Genomic DNA, 20,770 nt, shown 5'->3' with positions numbered 1-20,770 from the left:
GGCAGCACCGCTTCCTGGCCCTCACTGGGGAGAACACGGCCTCTCTGGATCACTGCCGGGCTCCCAATGGCAGCAACAACCAGGGCAGAGCAGTGCAAAACACCATGCCTTGGGAAAACAAATTCTCAGTATGTCTGGGTGCTTTTGACTCAGTCTTTCTGCCATACTGCAGGAGAGGCTAGGACTGCCATCTATTACCATGGTTCTTGACGGTGACATCAGAATCAAGTGAGGACTTCTGAAACATAGTCATACCCAGAGAGGTAGTGTGAAGCCTGGTGATGAAACAGCTCTGGAGAATGAGTTTCTCCTCTAGACCAGCGTTTTTTTTTTTTTTTTTTTTGTTTTGTTTTGTTTTTGTTTTTTGACAATTATTATTCTGTTTTTAATTACATGGGAGGCAGATACACAGCTAAACTGATATCCACTAACTTCCTAGAATATGTTCAGCATTTCATGAGATGTAATTGCCAGGTTTTGCAGTAAATCTGAGCATCTTTACTGCCTCTATTTTAGCTTTCTGTGGCTGTTCCACAAACACTAATACTTACAGTTTGGCTACTTGTGAAATACTCATGAAAGGTAATACAACAGCTATACCATTTTGAGGATCTGCTCGGCAATGCCTTCTAGTATGAAGCAGAAATAGTTATTAAGAAACATTTGTTAAAAGAGGAACCACCCTATGAGAAAGTACCAACCATCTGATAAGCATTTGCTGCCTGCCTTCTATTCTCTCTCCCCACCATTAGACACAATGGGATTTATTTTATTTTATTTTTTTATTTTTTTTATTTTTGCCAAATTCGTATTCCAGAGGAGCCATGAAATTCCCGCAAAGTTCAACATCAGGCCTGACTTAAGATCTTTGCGGCCTCCTGCTAACTTCATCCCCCTGCAGCTGCCTCGCTAAGGCAAGCTTTTGATCTGTACTATCTGGATTTCAAGCTGATATACACACAGCCTCTTTGATCTCTTATTAAGTGGCTTCTGGTCTCCTGATGCCTTTAGTCTTGCTGAACTGTGGTTTTTGGAAGTCAGTCATCATCCTGAGCACACTACAAACTCCACACACCAGGAGTAGGCTCCCTTCATTCACCCACTTCGCAGGCTTGAAAAGCAATCTTTAAGCCATAAGAGAATTTCCCCACTAGCCACAATCAAACCACTCCATGAACACACTACTAAGAATTATTTTTCAAATGAAGCAGCTTAAAATGATTTAAAGGATACAGAACTTTCCCATAGAGGGAAAGGAAGCAAATCCTCTGTGAAAAGAAATCTTCACCTCAGTTGGCACTGGAGCTTACAGTACTTTGATGTTAATAAAAATAAATGTGGATAGGAATCAGGGATGGGCACCATATAGCCTTTATCAGTCCCAAGTTCCACTAAGCAAAAGTGACCTTTCAATGCAGATATGTGGTTTGTTCATCAATAAGCTATATGATATATTTGCAAGAACATGGACACTGCCATTAGTAGCAGGTTGACGACTTTTTTCTTAGTCTTACTATCTTAATCCTACATAGGTAAAGTGAACCCAAAGAACTCCTTAAAAAGAAAAAAAGACAAAAAACAACCACAAAAGAAAAAACCAACCCAGATATTGGTGTCTGTATTATGAGACCTCTTGAGCACGAAAGTTTAAGTATATAGTAACCTACAACACATGACTGTCCTCCATGTCTTAGATTCTAGAAATAGTAATAGGTTTGTATCTGACTTTTTAATATTACTAAAAGATGTACTACTATATGTTAAAATTATGTTGATACCTATCTAATTCTATATCCTAGATCCTGTGAACTAATTGGCTAATAGGAATATAAAGGTACTGCACCTCCACAAGTTAGTAAACACTATGTACTGTTAGTAGCATCCACCTAAAAATAGCAAAACTTAAAACCCTTCATTCCTTCCACTTATAAATTCAATTTTCTGATAAAGACTAAAATTGGAAGAAGAAATAGGAATAGACTTTTGGGTACTAATAGCATTGTCTGAAAATAAACCATGTATGCCCTTTAGCTACAAAAATCAATAATTTCTGCCAATATAAAGTTGAAACAAAATGGATAGTTCTATATTGCTATCACTTAATCTGTCCACATTATGGAAAACCATTAGCAAATTCATGAATTAGGCACCTGCTTACACTTTGTTTTCCAGGAGAATAATATAATTAAAGAAATGACACTACATAAGAAGGCATCAATTTTAAGTGGTCTAAAACATGAGTCTCACAAATGGTTACATTCAAGCAATCCAGTAAAAATGTACCAAAATTTAAAAGATATGTACTCTTCTAATGAGCAATTCTAGGAATTCATCACAAGGATTATTCCCACCTTTCTACAAAAGTCAGTATGACAAAGATATCCATTACAGCTTCATTTGAAATACCCACACAGAGTATAGGAAATTGATTAAATAATTGTACATCAACAATACTGTGCAGTTTTTATTTTTTTTAAGATTTTATTTATTCATGAGAGACAGAGAGAGAGAGAGAGAGAGAAGGAGAGAGGCAGAGACACAGGCAGAGGGAGAAGCAGGCTCCATGCAGGGAGCTTGATGTGGGATTTGATCCTGGGTCTCCAGAATCACGCCCTGGGCCGAAGGCAGGCTCTAACCGCTGAGCCACCCAGGGATCCCTTCTGTGCAGTTTTTAAAAAGATTACAGGGATCCCTGGGTGGCGCAGCGGTTTGGCGCCTGCCTTTGGCCCAGGGCGCGATCCTGGAGACCCGGGATCGAATCCCACATCGGGCTCCCGGTGCATGGAGCCTGCTTCTCCCTCGGCCTATGTCTCTGCCTCTCTCTCTCTCTCTCTCTCTGTGACTATCATAAATAAATAAAAAAAAAATAAAAATTGAAAAAAAAAAAAAAAGAATTACATAGCTCTATAAATACCTACATGAAAGAACATATAATTGAGATAAAAAGTAATGTGCTTTAAGTATGTATGACATATTCCATTTATGTGTAAAAAAATTAAAAAACCATTAAGCAACAACAAAAAAAACCCTATTACTTTTATAACTGTGTATGTATAACATCTCTCTGAGAGGATTGACAAGAAAAACAGGAGTTTTTATCTAAGAGAAGTGAAGGACTGTGGTCAGAGATAGGTTTCCTTTTCACAGGATACATTATGTACCTTTGAATTTTTATGCCATATGTATGTATGTATGTATTTATGAATAGAAGGAGAGACGGAGAGAGAGGATCTCAAGCAGGCTGCACTATTCAGTGCACTATTCAGTGCAGAGCCCAACTCAGGGGCTCGATCTCACAACCCTGAGATTATGATTTGCACCAAAATCAAAGTCAGATGCTTAATCAACTGAGCCACCCAGAAAGCCCCTTTATTACTTATTTTAAAAACATTTTTAGGAGCACCTCACTGGCTCAGTCAGTGTACATGTAACTCTTGATCTCAGGGTAGTGATTTCAAGCCCCATATTGGATGTAGAGATTACTTAAAAATAAAATCTAAAAAGGGGATCCCTGGGTGGCTCAGCGGTTTCGCGCCTGCCTTTGGCCCAGGGCGCGATCCTGGAGTCCCGGGATCGAGTCCCACGTCGGGCTCCCGGTGCATGGAGCCTGCTTCTCCCTCTACCTGTGTCTCTGCCTCTCTCTCTTTCTGTCTATCATAAATAAATAAAAATAAATCTTTAAAAAAAAAATCTAAAAAAAAAAAATACACACATGCATTCCTAATGTGCAGAGAAAATCATTCTGTTGCACGCATGAAAAGAAAAAAGCCAATTTAAAGCCACATGCATGAAACTTACACAATCTCTTCCTACAACTTTTAAAATCTTTTAAAAAGAATTTGTTAATGGAGTTAGGAAGGAGTCAGGCAAAAACTAAAAATTGCACACTAAGTTTTTATCAGAAATAGTAAGGCATACCATATCCAACACTCAGCAATACTACAATATTTTATATTCATACTATTTGGGCTTTATAACCCATTTCTTCTGTTAAGAAAAATTAATCACTTTTTTTCAGGGAGGAATATTTACACTATTGTTTTTAGTGAGTCATTATTGGTCTTTGGTCTTTAAAACAACTTTTAAAAATATTACTAACAGGATTTATGTTAATCACCTTTCCATGGCTTAGCTATGATGCTAATTTTTATTTTAATGTCTAAGAAAAACCTGACGTCTTTAAAAACATCTACTTTGGCAAAAATTGAGTCTGTCCATATCAAGAAGGGAGAGAAATGAGGACTGGGATGTGGATGGAGGAGAATTATTGGTTAATAAATTTTATCTTCTAAATCATTGAAATTCAAAAGTATTAAGAATGGCAATATCATGGCTAATGTTCAAAAATTGGCTAATGTCAAACATTTCCAGTGAATTATAATCATGAGGGGTTATTCAAAGTTCAACATAAATCAAAACACCAGAAAATATCCACTTGCCATGTTTAATATATAAGGTCAACTCAAGGTGAAATCCACACAATTCCAAATTTATTTCAGGCTTTTTGGAAGAAAATCACAGACTCACACTAACTAATAATTGCTTCATTATTGAACACCAGCCTATAACAAATTAGTTACACTAATTTAGAATTCTTAAATTTGTATTTTTCATTTGAAGCAATAAACAAAACTAGCTCTTACACAATGCATATGAGCACTCTATATTAGTTTTTAATACTTACTAAACTTTCATGTAAGCGTTCAAAATGAGAATACATCTAGCAGCTTGTCCTTACGATATGACATTTTTTACAAGCTGGAAAAACAGGAAGATCTGCTGTAATATATTTAGTACAAAGATCTCCTGTTAGAAAATGCACTCATAAGGAAAGGAGCAACATAATATAGTAGCTTAAAGGCATAGATTCTGGGAGCCGACTGCTTGAGTTCATATTTCAGTTCTGCCATATTCTAAATGTGTGAATTTGGACTACTTACGTGACCTCTCTGTGTCTTGGGTTCCTCACTTCAAAAATGAGGATAATAATAGTACTTACTCCACAGGATTTTTGTGAGGAATACATAAAGCAATCAGAACAGTGCCCAGCAAACAGTAAACACTCAATAAATGTTAGCTATTGTTATTAGATTTGTATTAGTTTTATTTGTATTAATATTAGGATTAGTACGAGTATTAGTAATATTCCAAGGAATAAAGACATTACACGTAATCAAGACAAAGATAACTAAAGTACAATATGTAAAAACTGGCAAGAAATTATACTGTGAAAAGTTATAACCAAATTTCTGAAGTTTTATTTTGCTTAGAAACAGAGTACATAGTTAAGCCATCATATTCATGTTCTTGATAAATTATGCACATCATTGTTTTCCACAACACTATCCCATAAGGTATGACATTGTAGTGACCAATGAGCCTTCTGATATGGTACACATATAAGGCAGGATTTTAACTAGCCACTACATGGAGTAGGACATAGAAATAAATATTTGAGACTAATAAATATTCTACCTGCATTCAAATCAGAGCCAATAAAGCTATTACCATTTTATTATAACATCTGAGGCAGCTTATACCTTGAATCATATTTACTATTCTTCCCTATTGCTTTCTCCTTTTCCTTTGCCTCAATCTATTTTAAATGCCTTTCATGAAAATGAATTTCCAGTTTGCTTTTTGCATTTTCAGACTTTCGCCTATCCAGAGAGCTACCCCATAGTTCCATGGCCAAGATCCTTTCTCTGCTCACTCATCTTTTCCTAAGGTTGGTTCAGTTCAATTTATGTAAATAGCAAATGCTGGCCCATAATCCACATTAGATAATTCACATACGGCTCATCAGGAGTTGACTTAATTTTAGAATATAATTTTACAATTCAATGTAGACTTCACTAAACAAAGGCATCTACTTATTAATTTTCCTAATCTAACTAGATAGCTACAAATTGATAGGGTTCAAATACATTGTAGTATGGCTATACCTTCAAGATAATATCAAGACTTTTTAGTTTATTTTCTAAATTGGATAATTATCAATATCCACATACCCATAGTAATGTTAACATTTCCTACTTCTTTTAAGTATACTTAACCCACAACAATCCTTTGAGCTTGACATTATTCCCATTTTATAGATGAAGAAATTGCATAAGCACCAATGAAACAGATGCTGTATATAAATTTTGTCAGGTTCTGGGGAAGTTCTTACTATTCTAGAGAAAAACAAGTTAGTGAGAAATTAATATTGCTAAGTAAATTTTCAATCTCTTCAATACTGCTAATGCAGTCCTTTACAACCTGGAAGTTTTCCCACTCTCCTAAAACTTTCTCCCTGTGGCCAGGGATGTTTCTACAGTATTCTTATTCTAAATGTGCTAAGGGGGCAAAAAGGATGCAAGTAGATCTGCATCAGCCCTATTCAGCTACCCAATAAATTCATACAGGGTGCATCAAATACAGTAATAGCCAAAACATGGCCTTTCATGACTTTTGCAAAACCTTCACCTGGCCTTGTAAAAAATTTTTTTAAACTATAGAATTTATTACCTAATTACAACTGGGGACAATATAATGCAATTAATTAACTTGCCCAAAACCAAATTTTAAATTGTGCTTATGTATCATCTAAATGTCTAGTGTTTAACAGTTCTACATACCACTGACAAATGGTGAATACGTGCTGAATACAATAAGTAAATATTCTTAATATTGACTTAAGAAAAAAATTGTTTAAGGCAATGTTTTTCTTCCAGGGTTTAGCTACAGAAGTAAATAAGCCAAGCACTTTAATATGAATCAAAGTTGCATTTCAAAAATGAAATATTTTTCTATCAGTTCTCTGAGAAGCAGAAAGGCAAGAGGAATATCTAACACTTCTTTTGCAGCAAAATTACTTTATATAATTTGTGCAGAAATGTCTGCATGTGTAGTGATGATTATGAGGAAGATGGAGGGGAGGAGAAACCTAGAATTTTATAAAAAAATTAAATTAAGAAAAACCAAAGCATGCCTTAAGGCATACCTATATGAACGCAATGAGGAAAAAAATTTCCATATTTGGAACTTTTTTTTTAAGTGTAAAGCTCAGAACTGATACAAGAATTTTTTCTGTTGACTAGAGGTTAAACTCTTAAGGACTCTCCACTTTTCCTTTCTCTCCTTTATTGAGGTTTTTTTTTTTTTTAATTTCTAAAGGACTTCTCTGCTTTAACATGGGCAATATTCAAAATATAAAACTTACACATGTCATTTAAGAGAGTAAGAGCACCATTATAATATATTATATAATTTTCAAATACGGGCAGCCCCTGTGGCACAGCGGTTTAGCGCCGCCTGCAGCCCGGGGTGTGATCCTGGAGACCCGGGATCGAGTCCCAGGTCGGGCTCCCTGCATGGAGCCTGCTTCTTCCTCTGCCTGTGTCTCTGCCTCTCTCTCTCTCTGAATAAATAAATAAATAAATAAATCTTAAAAAAAAAAAAAAGAATTTAAATACATATAGATTCCAACCATAATGGAAATATAGTTGAATATCCAACACTTCATCTGAAAGGTGTTTTCTAAACTAAATCCTAATTATCAAAACGGTTAACAAAAAAGTCTCATTGAATGTATTCATTTACTTCCAGTTAATTTTGGCTAACCTAAATTTTATTCAATCAATCATTCTGCAAATACTTATTTATCATTAATCATGTGGAAGTTAATAAGGGTACATTGGGTAAGAAAAATTGAGATGGTATCTGTAATTTATTTTATACGCCCTTATATCAACCAATATAGAAACTTCTAGAGGGATGCCTGGGTGGCTCAGCAGTTGAGAATCTGCCTTCGGCTCAGGGCGTGCTCCTGGAGTCCTGGGATCAAGTCCCACATCAGGCTCCCTGCATGGTGCCTGCTACTCCCTCTGCCTAGGTCTCTGCCTCTCTCTCTCTCTCTTTCTCTGTCTCTCATGAATAAATAAATAAAATCTTTAAAAAATAATAATAAAGAAAAAAACTTCTAGAATCTTACAATGTGATACTTCTTGATAAAAATATTTCTCCAGGGCAGCCTGGGTGGCTCAGTGGTTTAGCGCCACCTTCAGCCCAGGGCCTCATCCTGGGGATTCGGGATCAAGTCCCATGTCAGGCTCCCTGCATGGGGCCGGCTTCTCCCTCTGCCTGTGTCTCTGCCTCTCTCTCTCTCTCTGTGTGTGTCTCTTATGAATAAATAAAATCTTTAAAAAAATATTTCTCCAAATATGCATTATTTAGAATCAGTAAATCATACTTCAGTAATATTCCAAAGAAACATTCTAATAACAGAGAGGGTTATCTGGCACAGAAATATGCCAGCAAAAATGAACAATCTATTTCAGTAATCTTAAATCACACTACTTAAATATGGAATTTAATGTTCTTACATAATGCTCAAAGTATTTTTCTTTTAATCTGTTCCCGAATGCCTTATTATATTAAAAAAAATTGATTTTTATATCACTTGGCATTTTATGTGCTTTGATAGAGTACATTTTGCTTTATTAAACCACAATGTGTTTAGGCAGTACTAAAGTATTAAAATATGCATCTTAAAAGTGAAGAGATTTTTTTTGCCAACAGTTTTAAATTCCCCATGATAATCAGGTCTAAAAATACTGTAAACCAGTAAACTGATAGAACATAATAGATATCCTACTGTGATCTTTCACACACCACCACCCAAATGCATTAGTGACTTTAGTTACAATTGGAGTACATATATAGATAAATAGTATTATTTATACAATTTATACATAGTATTTCATGTTGAATATAAATACGTATTTTCATGAAGAACATTTATATTTAATCAAGCTCATTGAGATTAACAGATAAGCAAAACAACAGTTTCATGTGAAGAGGAGAGAAAGAATAGTAAGAGCTGGGAATGACTGTAATGTGGACGAGTCTTTCTAGGGTGATGTAAGGGTTCTGAAATTAGACTGTGGTGATGGTTGCACAACTGAGTATAGATTGAAAACAACCAAACAGCATGCTTGAAATGCATGAATTTTATGGTATGTGAAATAATCTCGATAAAAATGGGGGGGATCCCTCCATATAAAAAAATTCTTCAAGCTCCAGTCTCTAAAAGTATCCATGGGTATAAAACTGCTGCTTCTTTCACTGTTCAATTATTATATCATCCATCATTTCATTAATTAAGAAAACTACTAAATGCAAAGGTAACAGTGGAAATCATAAGACCTATCTTTGGGTGGTAGCATTATATATCAAATCATTCAGTTTTCCCTAGAGAATTCCTTAAATAATTACTACTTCACATACCTTTAAAACAAATCTCTCCAAAAACTCAATATAGATTCTTATACCTGGTAATCCAAGATGCTGAACCCCAAGCCTTTATGATCTTTTACTAGTTCAACAATCTTGACTTCAGGAGACCATAGTGCTAACTCCTCCTCCTCCTCTTCTTCGGTATTGATGTCTACATTGTGGTCAGCCTGAAACACCAAAGAGGATAAATGCTTCAAACGTTGTCCTTTCAATTCTGAAAAGAATTAACATATTGGGAATCTCATAGCTTCTTCTCCAACTGGGAATTCTCATTGGCATGCATGCTTTATCTTTTTAATCTTTTCAGAAGGGGCATGCACAGGGGCACACACACTCTAGTATATATTCATGAAAATTCAAGTACTTAAAAAATGCAGACTGTTTATACAGTTGGATTTTTTTAATGTAAAGTACCTGTTTCACTCAAAATATTAACACTGACCTCTTATACTTCAATGAGTTCTGTCATCCCATTAGAAGCATAAAAGGAAAAATATGCAATTTAAGAAAAAATGAAAATATCATACAAAGTCAAAGCTTATAAGATATTATATAAGTAGCAATACCTGAATTTATATTTACAGTGAGAGACAGAAAGAGGCCTGCCAGAGAGAGGATAGTACAAGACATAAGAGAAACCACTTCTGTTGGCTCCTGGAAGTTTTCAAGAAAAACTTCACTAGAAGAATAAAGTGGAAAAAATCCAATTCCTTGGGAATCATGTAAATCTAAAAACTGGTTAAAAAAAAATTCAGTGAGTTGAAATAATGAAATCTAGTCTTGGAGGACATAATCCGGCAAAACTATCCAAAAAAGTCCATGGTTATTTTCCTTGACTTCATACTCCCAAATCCCCCTATTCCAAGCTCCTCCCTCCTTTTAGGGAGAGTCATTGCTATAAGGAGTTCCAGGAAGCTAAATAATAGTGAGTCAATGAGTTGACAACACAGAAGAAGAGCTGCTTCAACCTTCAGTTTTTAATACTATTTATAGCACCATATTATGTTTTCATATAATTTATCTTCCTCAAAATACTCTGACCTTCTCTCTGAAGCTCAAAGATTATCTTCTTTTTCTTTGTAGCCTCAACTAACAAGATGACAGTCTAGAATGGAAACTCTGTGTGGGCAATCATGGAGTTTACCAATAGTTATCCACTCAGCCCACAATAAAGCCTGGCTGGCAGTAGGTGCTCAATAAATATTTGCTCAATACATTAGCAAATCATCCATCTTTGACTGCATTTCCCTTGAATTTTTTTAAATACAACTACAGACTAAATAATAATTTTTAAATTTAGTTTAAAAATTTTGGGTGCTCCTCATAAATAAAATCAAAGTGCATCATTCCTACAAACATAATTTTGAATGGCTTGCAAAAGAAAATCCGTTTAATGAAACCAAAGGGAGGGGACCCCTCTAATGTGGAAGAGTAAGACGCTACAGCAAGTACAGAAACATTTTCTAAATTATGGTTGGTCCAGATCTCAAACTGTCCCTGCAGGACATGGAAAGTCAATACTCAATCCATGTGTGGATTGAGTCTAAACATGGGAATGATTCCTGGGTTCTTGAATTACAAAACTTGAAATCCCTGGGATGTTCTGGATCAATAACCTCTGTATATATGAGTCTGATGTGAGGAAAGGATATTTAAAAAGAAAACATTATACCTTCCAATAAAAAGTAAAGTTTCAATGGCTAATACAATATGATTGATATTTTCCTGGGGCATTTAATACCCTCACTGACTAATGAGCATTAGAATTTTGGCTGAGCTGCCTAACCAGATAAGACTTAAGAACCCAAGATGAAAAGAAAAAAAAAAAAAAAAAGAACCCAAGATGATATGGGGATAACTGGGGGGGGGGGGGAAGCAAGCCAGGATTTTAAGAAACCGTACACACTTATAAAACCTAAGTTTACAGAAATTTCAAGGCATCCAAGGTATATAAGATATTGTACTCCAACCTAAGATATATCACTTTGATACAATCAATCCTGCATAACTCCTGTATCTACAGAATGGGAAGCAATCAACTAATGGGCAGCAAGGTTGACATTTAGAATAATTCAAAGCTGTTGTTTACCCATTGTGGTAAAGGATGACAGATGGGAGCACTGAGTCAGCAAGCTGGGTGATTTACACACCCTGTAAAATGAGATTAAAGGCATTTTTATCAATCTTTAGAGGTAAGCCCTCATCCCCATTGAATTTTAGTAAAGATACTAAGAATCACAAAAGTGACATGAGTCCCTTCCTTGAAATATGTTTTACCAAAGATAAACATTAAAAAGAGATTTTCAATCAATAATGGACTAAGAATTCTTACACACCTGGTACAGAATAAAAACACTATGAGAGACAAAATAATCTAATAATATGACTCTGCTCACAGGAGCTAAGTTTTCTTGTAAAAGCAAGCTTAAAACACATGAAGGTATCTGTGACCCTAAGACAGTGCCAGCCTCTTACATACTTTAGGAAATCAGGAAACAAAGATGGGTGGACTGGAGGAGGCAAGAACTACAGTTAACTTTTCCCAAGCACTTTGCACGTGCGAGGCATTGCACTAAGAGCCACAGATTACTTCATTTCCTTCTCACGCAAACTAATGAGGGTAGTAAATACTCTAAGTGTCCCCAGTTTTCAAAGAAAGAATATGAACAGCAAGTCAAGTTATTTGCTCAAAAATTCACAATCATTAAACGGTAGGGGCACGATTACGGTCCATGTATCTTGAAGCTTAGACCACAGTGGAATAAAGGGAAGGGTCTACATGTCTAAACTGGTGTTAATGGAATTATAATCTGTAAGAGTCCGGAAAGGGGGTTGAGAGAGTAGGGTAGGGGAAGTGGCATAAAAGATGAGGTTACAGGGGTGCCTGGGTGGCTCAGTCAGTCAAGAGTCTGCCCTCAGCTCAGGTCATGATCCCAGGGTCCTGGAATTGGGCCCTGCATGGGGCTCCCTGCTCAACAGGGAGCTACTTCTCCCTCTCCCCACTGCTTGTGCTCTAATAAACAAATAAAATCATTAAAAAAAAAAAAAAGATGAGGTTACAACTGGTGTAAGATGACAAAGCGCAGGCTTAAAAAAAACTGTTTTCATAATCACAATGTTCTTTAAAAAAAAAAAAAAAAAAGAGTACCAAGAGCAAAGAAAATGTTATTTTATTCGCTGACCTTCTGAAGGCTTTTACAGCAATTTTTACTCACTTCGAAATTGGTCATAGATCTTCATATTTCTAAGGCTCTGAAAAAAGGAAGTCCATTAGATACTCAACACTCACCAGCATCTTAAACTTAAGATGAACTGAGTTGAACTGGGAGCCAAAGGTAATGAGCCCAGGAAATTACTAAAAATAAAAAAAAGTTTCTCTAAAATCAAAGTGCATGCACATTAATGTCATCGACATTTCAAGGGGGGAAAAAAGTAAGAAAAAAAGTTTTATGATGTTAAATGAAAAGTAACAGTTCGTAAAGTTATGCATTACTGCCTTGGAGCACTACTATAGTCAAAAGAAGAAGGAAACTTCTGCCCCCCTTCATATTAAATACACTCTTCAGGGCATCCTTGATGAATGCTCATTCCTGTGGGAACCACAGTATATTTAGTTAGTACCTCCATCTCAGGAAGAAGGGTTTCGGTGGTCCTCGGTTCATCCACAGAAGCTTCATCATCAAATAATCGTCGACAGCAAACCAAGGTAAAGGGAGGTGGAACCTCTTTGAGAAAAGAGACTGCCTCTCGGCGAGATTTCCCATACAGTTGGACACCATTAACCTGGAAAGATAAAGGGTTAAGTCAGAATTGAGGAGGCCCAACGGGGCACCTGGGAGGCTCAGTGATTGTCTGCCTTTGGCTCAGGGCCTGATCCCGGGGTCCTGGGGTCGAGTCCCACATCAGGCTTCCCACAGGGAGCCTGCTTCTCCCTCTGCCTATGTCTCTGCCTCTTTCTCTGTGTCTCTCATGAATAAATAAAATCTTAAAAAAAAAAGAGGCCCCAAAGGAAAAAAAACAAAGTCCCATGATCACAACAATCTATCAAAATAAAAGCAGGGTTATTTTCTCTGTGAACAAAGGGTCTAAATGTAACCACATTATTTTAGTAGTAAATAAAAACATTAGAAATCAAACGTATAAAAATTAAGACTAAACCTTTACTGAATTTCAGTGAAGTATGAGATGTGTGCAGATTACAAGTGATCTGCCTAATTTTTCATACCTCAGTCATGGTTTCTCTTTTCTACCTTCCAATGCTGAATTATCTCATCTACCTCTACACTTACCTCCTTAAACACACTAAATATCATTGCTAGCCTTCCTAAGACCGTCTCCTTTTGCTTTTTCATTTCATTAAAATATCACTATAGATATTAGCACTAATTTTAAGGCTACAACTAAAAACCAATCAAATTATAATGTGTAGTTAACAAAATCTAGGATACTCAGCTGTCAAAATTTAGCATCACTTTTCACAATTTTCTTTCACATGCTATGAACTCTTGATACCATCCTTGAGAAATCATGTCTATCGAAAAGATATACACGTAAGTTTGCCTCCATTCTATTCTTACATGCTCTGCTCACAGTCCTCAAGGACAGGAAGTGTGTCAGTTTTCAAACTGTTTGATGTGTGTTCCATATGCTTAAAAGAACAAAAGGATAACCAACTACTCCTTACTAATGCTTAATGCTTATCACCACAAAATTATCTAAGTGTCATGCTTTAGTGCACAATAATAATATCTTGCAAACATTATTTAGAAAGGTAAACTTATTCTCATTTTTTATGTATTTGACTTAAGCTCCAGAAGCTCTCTCGGTTCTGACTCAGTGCCACTAAAAACCAATCTGTCTGCTACTCCCCAAAAGCTGAGGCATGAGCATAATCCAGGCATCAACCAATCTTTTTGCATCTGACTCTCACCTTCTTGGGAGGGTTCAGTGGCATGATTGGTTTTAAAGATATTTCTGGTTTTAAAGATATTTCTGGGCTGGCATTAATTTCTGACAGGTCCAGTGCTAATGTCTAGATAACTATCACAGGGCTGACTTTCCTGGGAGAAACCTCTGCACAAAATCTGTCATTCTCAGAGAATATAACACTGTGGGTTGTTACAAGTACCTCAGCAGCAGCAGCCTGAGCCTCAAGTCAATCATCCCTGGGAGCCACTCTCAGGCCTGCAACATACAAGCACTTAGCCATCAGGCCAGACACCATCTCTCTGGCTCTTAATTATTTACAGAGATATCACCACAGAGTAAAGAGACCCATATGTGCTTCAGGGTGCTGGCCCTAGCAGAAAAGTAAATATCATCTCTCAAGACTTTCTGACTGATGAAAGGGATCCAGGGGACAGCAAGTTCAGCAGCTGATAAAGGTTTTTCCTTATTAGAACTGAAAGTCAACTTTCACTGGTCACATCATGTCCTCAGTGCCAACTGGTACCAAAACATAGAAAGTTCTAAGATCATCCAAACGGGTAGTACTCTATACTGAAAACAAAGCAAGCAGATACAACCAAAGCAAGAATTCTACGCATACGCAGGCCTTAGTTTGTGTTTCACATTACTTCAACAAATTAGAAAATCACTTTTCAGGTTTTTATCTTGGAGTACATTTAAATATTTATTTAGCTCATTACTTATTCATTTGAATTGTCTCCAATTATTATAGCAGTGCCTGGTAGTCCTCCTCACTACTCTCTATTGTTAAAGGGATTGGTCACATTTCCCATTACCAACTTCTATCTAAGAGGATTTATGGCTGCTGTAAATAGCTGCTCTGGGCTGAGACTTGGCACAATGTCCTAACCCCAAAGCATATTTGTGTTTCTGGTTTTAAGCTCTAAGGAGTACACTATACACACACACACACACACACACACACACACTTTAGGTTCAGGAGTTTATTTGGCTAACTTTAGAGAGATTTTTTTTATTTCTATATTTGGTTATTCAGAATAGGCCAATTTTTATTTTAGAGTTCACAGTATTTCTCTGGGCCCTCCTACTTGAGACCCTCTTAAGTGCTATCAAGTCTCAATCATTCAGACTTTGTGATTAGAAAACACACACAGTACACATTTGCAGAATACATAATACTGTACAAGTATTAACCCACTACATTACCTCATTCAATCCTCATTCATCTTATCCCATAAAGATTGTTTATGCCTTTTCACAGCAATAATACTGCCAAGATCTCACAGTGAGATAATGCTTTAAAGGTTACATGGATGAGTGCAGCCACTCTGGAAAACTGCACAGAGGTTCCTCAAAAAGTTAAAAATAGAACTACCCTACAATCCAACAATCACACTACTGGGTATTTACCTAAACAGTACAAAAACACTAATTCAAAGGGATACATGTACCCCAATGTTTATAGCAGCATTATTTACAATAGTCAAATCATGGAAGCAGTCCAAGTGTCCATTGACTAATGGATGGACACACACACACACACACACACACACACAGAGGAATATTATTCAGCCATAAAAAAAGAATGAAATCTTACCATTTGCAATGACATGAATGGAGCAAGAGAGTATAATGCTGGTGAAATAAGGCAGTGAGTGAAAAGCAAATATGATTTCACTTGTAGAATTTAAGAAACCAAACAAATGAGCAAAGGGGGGGAAAAGAGAGACAAATCAAGCAGGAGATTCTTAATTACAAAGAACAGAGGGTTACCAGGGGGGAAGTAGATGGGGAGTGGGTGACATAGGTGAAGGGTATTAAGGAGTGCACTTGTGATGAGCGCTCGGTGATGTAGGAATTGTTGAATCACTATATTATATACCTAAAACTATTAAAATACTGTATGCTAAAAAAAATAAAGTTTAAGAGATACCTGGGTGGCTCAGCCAGTTAAGTGTATGACTCTTGATCTCGGCTCAGGTCATGATATCAGGGTTGTGAGATTAAGCCCTGCATCAGGGTCGACGCTCAGCATGGAGTCTGCTTGAGATTTTTCTCCCCCTCCCCCACCTTTGCTCCTCTCTGCTCTGCCCTCCCCCAACCCTTGCTCACACTCACTCAAATAAGTAAAATCTTTCAAATAAAGTTTACATTGATGATATTCCATTAGATCCTCACGAAAACATGGTGAGACAGACATCTATTGATAAAAAAACAACTGTTGGGATCCCTGGGTGGCGCAGCGGTTTGGCGCCTCCCTTTGACCCGGGGCGCGATCCTGGAGAACCGGAATCGAGTCCCACGTCGGGCTCCCGGTGCATGGAGCCTGCTTCTCCCTCTGCCTGTGTCTCTGCCTCTCTCTCTCTCTCTCTCTCTCTCTGTGTGACTATCATAAATAAGTAAATAATAAAAAATGTTTAAAAAAAAAAAGGAAGGTATTCCCTTTAAAAAAAAAAAAACAACTGTTAAAAATTCAGTAACATGTCAAAGGACATGATGTAAAGTTGTGGAAAATTTAAAAACAGAAGCAGCTCTTCTGACTTCAAACCTGTGCTTCACTCCCTACCTCCAGTTTTTTCACCAGAAATCTATACTTAAGAATGTAAGTATACTACCCTTATTATACCACATTCCATTACAAGATGGAAGGCCCATGGGATCATAATCTTGGCTAAAGCACAGAGCACTCAGTCGATGACTGGGATCATGCACACTTCCTTCATACTTGCCAATAATCCTTTATCACTTACCACATACTAGTTTTTAATCATACTTAATGCCACTGAATTGTACACTAAAAATGGTTAAAATGGTAAATTCTCTGTTATATATGCATATTTTTTTCTTGGAGAAAAAGTTTATTACTTTTTTAATAATAGAATTAAAATTAAAATACAAGAATTAAAAATTTTTAAATTGTAGTTAACCTGTCACATTACATTAGTTTCACATATACAATATATGTATATTCCTCACGAAAAAAATGATAATCAAACTGGTTTTCACTAATTCCACTTCTCTCCAAACAAAAATATCTCTTTTCTTAATACCTAAAAACTACACAGTATAGAAATAGCCTCTAATCTATAGATTATCATGTGTGATATCCATAAAGCTATGTATGTGCCCTGGCAATCAAAAGAGAAAGATATGATCTCAGTACCAAAACAAAAAACAAAAACCAAAAATCCCTTAAGTCATGCAGTAAAACCCAAAGGCATTATTCCTCAATAAGCATCCCAGTATGATTCCTTGAGCACTTTTTTTTTTTTATTGGAGTTCAACTTGCCAACATATAGCATGACACCCAGTGTCCTTGAGCACTTCTAAAAATCAGCAACTTACTACATCTTAACACAGGACTCCAATATCTTGCCCTCCCATGCTATGACAAAATTTAACAACCAGTCATAGCAGCTTTCCCTCTGACCTCAAAATCAGCCCAGAATTCTGAACATACTTTTCTGGGTGGCCAGACACTGCTAAAAAATGCAGTTGCATCCAAAAACAACACCATTTGCTATCCCTGTCATTTCATTTTGAGTAAACATAGACTTTAGAAAGACATCTCTAAAATCAAGGCCCATGGGAGTCTAATCTTGGCTAAAGCTATGAGGTTGATTCTATTAAACCCAAGTTAGAGCTACTGTGGTTCCCAACTCTTGGCAAAACCCTCTTTTACATACCCTTCTCTAAGTTTGACTATTCTCCACTTTTTTTTTTTTTTTTAAAGGAGCTTAGGAAATAGTATATTTGAAAAAACAGTGAAATGGGAGATAGAAAACATGAATTAAAGTCCTCATGCTATGAGTGTATAAAGCTGGGGAAAATCAAAGCTTTATTTTCCTGTCTGTAAAACTGGAAGATTCAATGCTGTTTGCTTGTTATTTTAGCTCTAGAACTATTCAATCTAACAAAATCTCTCAAGGTCATGTCAGAGTAGAAGTACTCTAGAATTGCTCTAAGTAAAGAAGGCTGGGGAGCCTGAGGTCATCCAGCTAGCCTAACTCTTTTAAATATAACCAATAAAACTTGCAAATAAATGTGACTACATGCTGCAAACATGGGGTAGGAATTCATCTCTTAGAAAGAATTTTGCTAAAACAAAACAATACAAAAACCTAATTATGCTATCAAACTAAAATGGGACATTAGCTTCTTTCTCAATCATTTAAATAAAGCACTCAAAAGGACATCTGAGGAGTCCTAAAAGATGGGGAAAATGAACTGAAAGCATATTATCTATTTTCTTTATCATTACATAGGCTGTATTTTTCTTTGCCTTTATTCCTTTTTTCTAGTTTTACTGAGGTACTGACGCATAACATTGTGTAAGTTTAAGGTGGATAATGTGATGATTTGACATACATCTATATTGTGAAATACTCTCACACTGAAGTTAGTTAACACATTCATCACCTCACATAGTTCCCATTTGGTGTATATGTGTGTGGTAAGAACATTTAAGATCTACTCTTACGGTGACTTGGAGACCATCGTTAACAATACTATGTTGAAAAAAAAAAAAAAACAATACTATGTTGTATACTTGAAAAGATAGTCTCCAAGTATTTTTCAATTTCAGTAGTTCACATTACATGGGCTGTAACGTAACTCAGTGAATTTCTTGTAAAAATACATTTTCCTACAACTTAGAAATTCCTGTTCTGTGTCTTTTATCTCTCAGAAACCTTACCTCAAGAAGTTCATCCTCTGGCTGCAGGAGGTTCAGTGCATCAACAGGACCACCTGGAGCAATTGAAGAGATATAATGGTGCCCATCAAAGGAATCCACTTCCATGCCAAGCCTCAGAGTGTGAATGGGCAGCAGCTGTAGCAAAACACAAAGCAATAACATCAAACGTGACAAAGACACATCCAGCTGTTAATCCTCCATCAAGTATTATTTTGACATGAAAACCCCACCTCTTGAATAAGATCACCAAGATCCCAGGAGAGGACAGTAATGGGAAAACTAGCCACCAATAAAATATGAATAATTGTCTTCTTGTCCTCACTCCTCTTTTCCTTTCAGATTCCCTAGGAATGGAGAGATAGATGTACAAAGTCTTGCCTTCATTCTAAGTAGCAGGCTTTCCAAACTTTCTATAGTTCCCAGTATGTATTCCATGTTTCATTTCTCTGCAGGGTTTCCCATCTCCCAGAACATTCTAGTTCCTCTTTATTACCTACTTTCCACTTACACTTCAATACCAAGGCAGTGTCATTTCCAGGAAGCCCTTCCTGATATCTGAGTTACTGTGCCTCTGTTTGGAGTCCCAGATCACCCTGTACAGATCTCTATCACAGCCCACGTCCTACTGTGTTTAGAATCCCTATTTTCTGCTTAATCCCCGAGTACAAAGTCTATATCTTCTGCTCTCTATAACCTCAGGCCCTACGAGAGTACTAGGCACTAAACATTAAATTAAATGTTTTTTTTTAACTAATTAAATGCTTTTTTAACTAATTAACTCATTAAATGCTTTTTTTTTTAACTAATCTATGAAAAATGATATGTCACTTGAGAACTCCTTTTCCATCTCACCAACTTAAGTGAGAACAATTTCTAGTTGAGGGACAGTAGGTATGTAATAAGGAAGGCAATTATTATTCCATCCTAGGATTGATGCTATTGGCTTAGAAGGATTCATATGGGCTCAGATATGAGTTGAGGGTTAAGAAACTCTAGCCAATGTCAAAGTAAAGAGATGAGACTTGGTGTTGTTGGCGGCAAAGGTCAAACGCACTCACCAAACTCTACTCTCTTAACTTTTAAAGATGGAGCTCATGATTTCTCATTGTGGCTATATAAACTCAAATGTGGTAAATGGTAAAAATTATGATTTTTATGATAATTATGAAATTATGATATTTCCTCTACCTATAGTCTGTTTATCTAAAAATACAAGACCCACCTCTAGCTATATATTTGATAAGGAGAAAATTCTATACAGCATGGCAATGCACCCACAACATGGCTCTTTCCTTCATATTTCCTATTCTCTATGATCCCTCATCTCTGACTTGTCACCTCCCCTTAGTCATCTACTGAGTCCCCAGAGTTCTACAGGCCTTCCTCCAGACATCATCTGGGGCTCATTTCCTTCCCACTATACACACAGAGACAAATGGGAATTGGTAAACAATCCAGCACACCAAGACCTCAATGACTTAAAACAGGCATGAGGGACTTCTGGCCCTGGGCTAATTTTCTGAAAATTAAGTGCTCTTGACCACCAAGCACTTCAGAATCTACAACTACCTCTGGCAAGAAGATGTTCTAGTGCTCTAAACGGAAGGTTAACATTGATTTTACTCTTGCCCCGTCTGTGATTTCTCTATTTCTCACTGTTGTCCCCTCATTCTCTTGTGCAGTCATTGTACCAAATCATGTATATCAAACCAGAAGAAGACATGTTTCCTTATTAATGTTGATGTTTGGTTTTTAGTTTTTTTCTTTAGTAGTAGGAGGTTAATAAAAGGAGAGATATGTTTCTGTAATAAGAACTAACCCACCCATCTCTGCCTCCTCTCTCCCTTTCTTTGTTATGGAGCAAAG

The 20,770-nt window shown here is 36.5% G+C and overlaps 1 protein-coding gene across 8 annotated transcripts in view; it reads right to left on the bottom strand.

Annotated features, from left to right (window-relative positions):
• Positions 1-20,770, bottom strand: part of PATJ (PATJ crumbs cell polarity complex component) — a 354,601-nt gene that overhangs the window by 266,841 nt on the left and 66,990 nt on the right. For all 8 annotated transcript variants that reach the window (XM_077892030.1, XM_077892027.1, XM_077892033.1 and 5 more), the window contains exons 15-17: positions 18,905-19,039; positions 12,901-13,062; positions 9,315-9,446 (exon numbers count right to left, since the gene is read on the bottom strand). In XM_077892030.1, coding sequence (XP_077748156.1) covers positions 9,315-9,446; positions 12,901-13,062; positions 18,905-19,039 — 429 coding nt within the window. The remainder of the gene's footprint in view (positions 1-9,314; positions 9,447-12,900; positions 13,063-18,904; positions 19,040-20,770) is intronic.

The sequence above is a fragment of the Canis aureus genome, chromosome 3 (assembly GCF_053574225.1).
Source record: "Canis aureus isolate CA01 chromosome 3, VMU_Caureus_v.1.0, whole genome shotgun sequence".
Lineage (NCBI taxonomy): Eukaryota > Metazoa > Chordata > Mammalia > Carnivora > Canidae > Canis > Canis aureus.
The sequence above is the reverse complement of the archived record's forward strand: the minus strand, read 5'-3'. Positions and strand labels throughout refer to the sequence as shown.